This window comes from Perkinsus marinus (assembly GCF_000006405.1).
Source record: "Perkinsus marinus ATCC 50983 genomic scaffold scf_1104296972806, whole genome shotgun sequence".
NCBI lineage: Eukaryota > Perkinsozoa > Perkinsida > Perkinsidae > Perkinsus > Perkinsus marinus.
Genome location: NW_003201665.1, coordinates 68,549 through 71,004, shown reverse-complemented (window position 1 = coordinate 71,004; position 2,456 = coordinate 68,549). Strand labels below are relative to the sequence as shown.

Genomic DNA, 2,456 nt, shown 5'->3' with positions numbered 1-2,456 from the left:
ACCTCCTCCTCGAATGACTTTCTCGCTTTATCGTCATCTTTTATTTTCTGAATTCTTTCCTCTTCCATATCAACCCTCGAAAGAAAACACTCATCACACACCTAGCCTGCGATCAACCTCAATTTCGCCTTCTTATTCTCATCTTCTTTTTTCTTTTTTTCCGCTTTTTTCTTCTTTCTCTCTTGCTTCTCCCGAGCAATCTAATCCCTATCATGTAAGCCACTATCGATTCGTTCTTACGTCCTCTCCAGTAACCCAATCAATCGCCCCCCTCACATAAGCCGACGCCTAAGTGACACGAAGTGACGAGACTCCTATTGAAGCCGTCAGCACCGTGAGCAGTATTCCTGAGTTTCCGTTTTGCTTCTTATCAGTGGCAAACGTGTCGTTTATGAACTTCTGCAGTTTATCCATTTTATGCAACTTTCCCGACTACAAATGATCTGCCGCGATTTCTGTTTCTCTTCTGTTTTGCAACACCTCCCAAATGGGTCCTTTCATAGAGAACTCAAGACGAAGAGTAGGGATAGGAAGCTGATGCGTATCTTTCATAAGTCAACCTCGGATACTATTGGACGAACACAACATCCTGTCCCTTGTTCAGCGTCCCCGGCTTGAACTTCGCTGCCTGAAGGAATCGCGAACTCGTGAAACCGTCAAAACCACCGTTTTATGATGTGTGAAAAATGCACATTTCCGGAAAAAGAGTCGATAAAACAACCCAAAATGCTCGATTCTTGACCTAATGATTGTCGACATAAATTTTCATCAAAAATCCAATTTTTCCAAGTTTCAAACAGAAAATGTCTTTCATCGATTCCCCCACCTGAGCATGTTGAAGCTCTTGAGGAACAATCTGCCCATTCTGTTCCAGGAAGTTCTTCAAATCGTACATGATATGCTCCTGACAAAAAAACGTCACTCGCCACGAAATTCCCCCAGCCTTACGTCCTCCTTAGTAAGAAGACTAGTAGCCAAGCCCTTCTTTCCGGCTCTTCCAGTCCGGCCGATTCTGTGTGTGTAATCCTCAATGTTTTTGGGCATATCAAAGTTGATGACATGTTGAACATCGTCAATATCGAGACCTCGTCCAGCGACATCAGTGGCGACCAATACCTAAAAATCAACAACATGAATCGCTTCGCTCCGCTGTAACCGCCCCTACATCAGTGTAGCCAGCCCTGAAATTCTCCATATTCTGTTCTCGAGCATCCTGGTGCTTCCCACCATGCAACACCGATACCGAATATCTACACACAGCGCACCGCGAAGATTTAAAGATATTCCTCAATCGTTTCCATTCACCCCTCGCCTTCTATCCATTTCCCCAATACGTCCGCAGCCTTCTTAACGTTAACGAAGATGATAATTGGAGGTTCCGTATATCGCCTGAAGGAAGTGTGCGTGAAAATCTCCGATACCGTGAGAAATTTCCCCAAACGTTTAAACCGCCATTTATTCCCAAGATAAGCCCGTCAACTTTCTTCCAAGCTCTTATGAACCCCCCAAGGTTCGATTCCCAGCCCGGACATTCCCCAACACCAACAGTGTTGTAGTATCTGCTCGCTCTCCTCAGCTAAGCTCAGTAGTTTCCTCACTAATTATACAAGTTCCCATATAAATTCGCATACAGAAACCAACCATAATTCCCTCACAATTTTTATATACTCCCCATATTTTCCCTCACACTTACAAAACTTCCTTCAACTGTTTCCTCTTGCTTCCTTCACTAGTCCATACCACCCTTTGCTCTATATCCTTCTTACCAGCTCCAGGATCCCCTATAGATATATACGCAGGGCACCGAAGATACCTACCACGTGCGCCGCACAGCGAAGATTTCACAAAACATCACCAATTCAGAGTTAACTCACTTTCTTGCTAGTCGCTCTACCGCTGTTGGCATAGTGGCGGAAAACATCTAAAAATACAAAAAAAACGGCGTAAATTTCGCTCAATGGAATTTTCCCGCATTTTTTTCCTCACTTGAGTAATCCGATAACGCTTCTTTCCCTGCTTCGACGTTTTCTCCTGCTCCGTCGCCTCGTCCTCATCCAAAGACTTCAAATTCGATGCTGGGATCCTATCGAGTACTTCATTTACGTACCTGGTAGGTGGGCAAGGAAAATACCAAAAAATAAGGAAATTCAGCCTAAAAATAATCGCGTTGAAATACACCAAATTTGCTACCAGGAATGAAAACAGATTACTTCTATCCACATCGTAAATTGAACAATACCATAAAATGCAAAAATGACGTGGAAAAGTAATTTTCCATGGTCAACTTCAACGCGGGTCCAAACGTTTTTACTCGACAACCATCAGAAAAAAGACAAAGTATTACAATCTTGGTCTCATCTCAAAATTGCATTTTCCCCGTTTACCAAAATTAGATATAATTTATATTCACACAGGACACAGAGAAAAGTAAAATGGCCTTTATTATTCCAACTTCA

At 42.9% G+C, this 2,456-nt stretch overlaps 2 protein-coding genes across 2 annotated transcripts in view; both read right to left on the bottom strand.

Annotated features, from left to right (window-relative positions):
- Positions 1–101: 101 nt before the first annotated feature.
- On the bottom strand, positions 102–414 carry Pmar_PMAR000623 (hypothetical protein; the record flags this gene model as incomplete). Its single annotated transcript, XM_002766487.1, has 3 exons — positions 102–200; positions 241–288; positions 334–414. 3 exons carry the CDS (start codon positions 412–414, stop codon positions 102–104), a joined length of 228 nt encoding a protein of 75 aa, XP_002766533.1.
- Positions 415–523: 109 nt separating this feature from the next.
- The window catches only part of Pmar_PMAR000622 (DEAD box ATP-dependent RNA helicase, putative), a gene marked incomplete at its 5' end in the record, with an annotated part of 7,000 nt that continues 5,067 nt past the window's right edge, over positions 524–2,456 (bottom strand). Inside the window, 8 exons of the mRNA XM_002766486.1 lie at positions 524–628; positions 827–904; positions 949–1,116; positions 1,166–1,250; positions 1,306–1,389; positions 1,694–1,813; positions 1,875–1,921; positions 1,987–2,107. Coding sequence (XP_002766532.1) covers positions 569–628; positions 827–904; positions 949–1,116; positions 1,166–1,250; positions 1,306–1,389; positions 1,694–1,813; positions 1,875–1,921; positions 1,987–2,107 — 763 coding nt within the window. The 3' untranslated portion in view covers positions 524–568. The remainder of the gene's footprint in view (positions 629–826; positions 905–948; positions 1,117–1,165; positions 1,251–1,305; positions 1,390–1,693; positions 1,814–1,874; positions 1,922–1,986; positions 2,108–2,456) is intronic.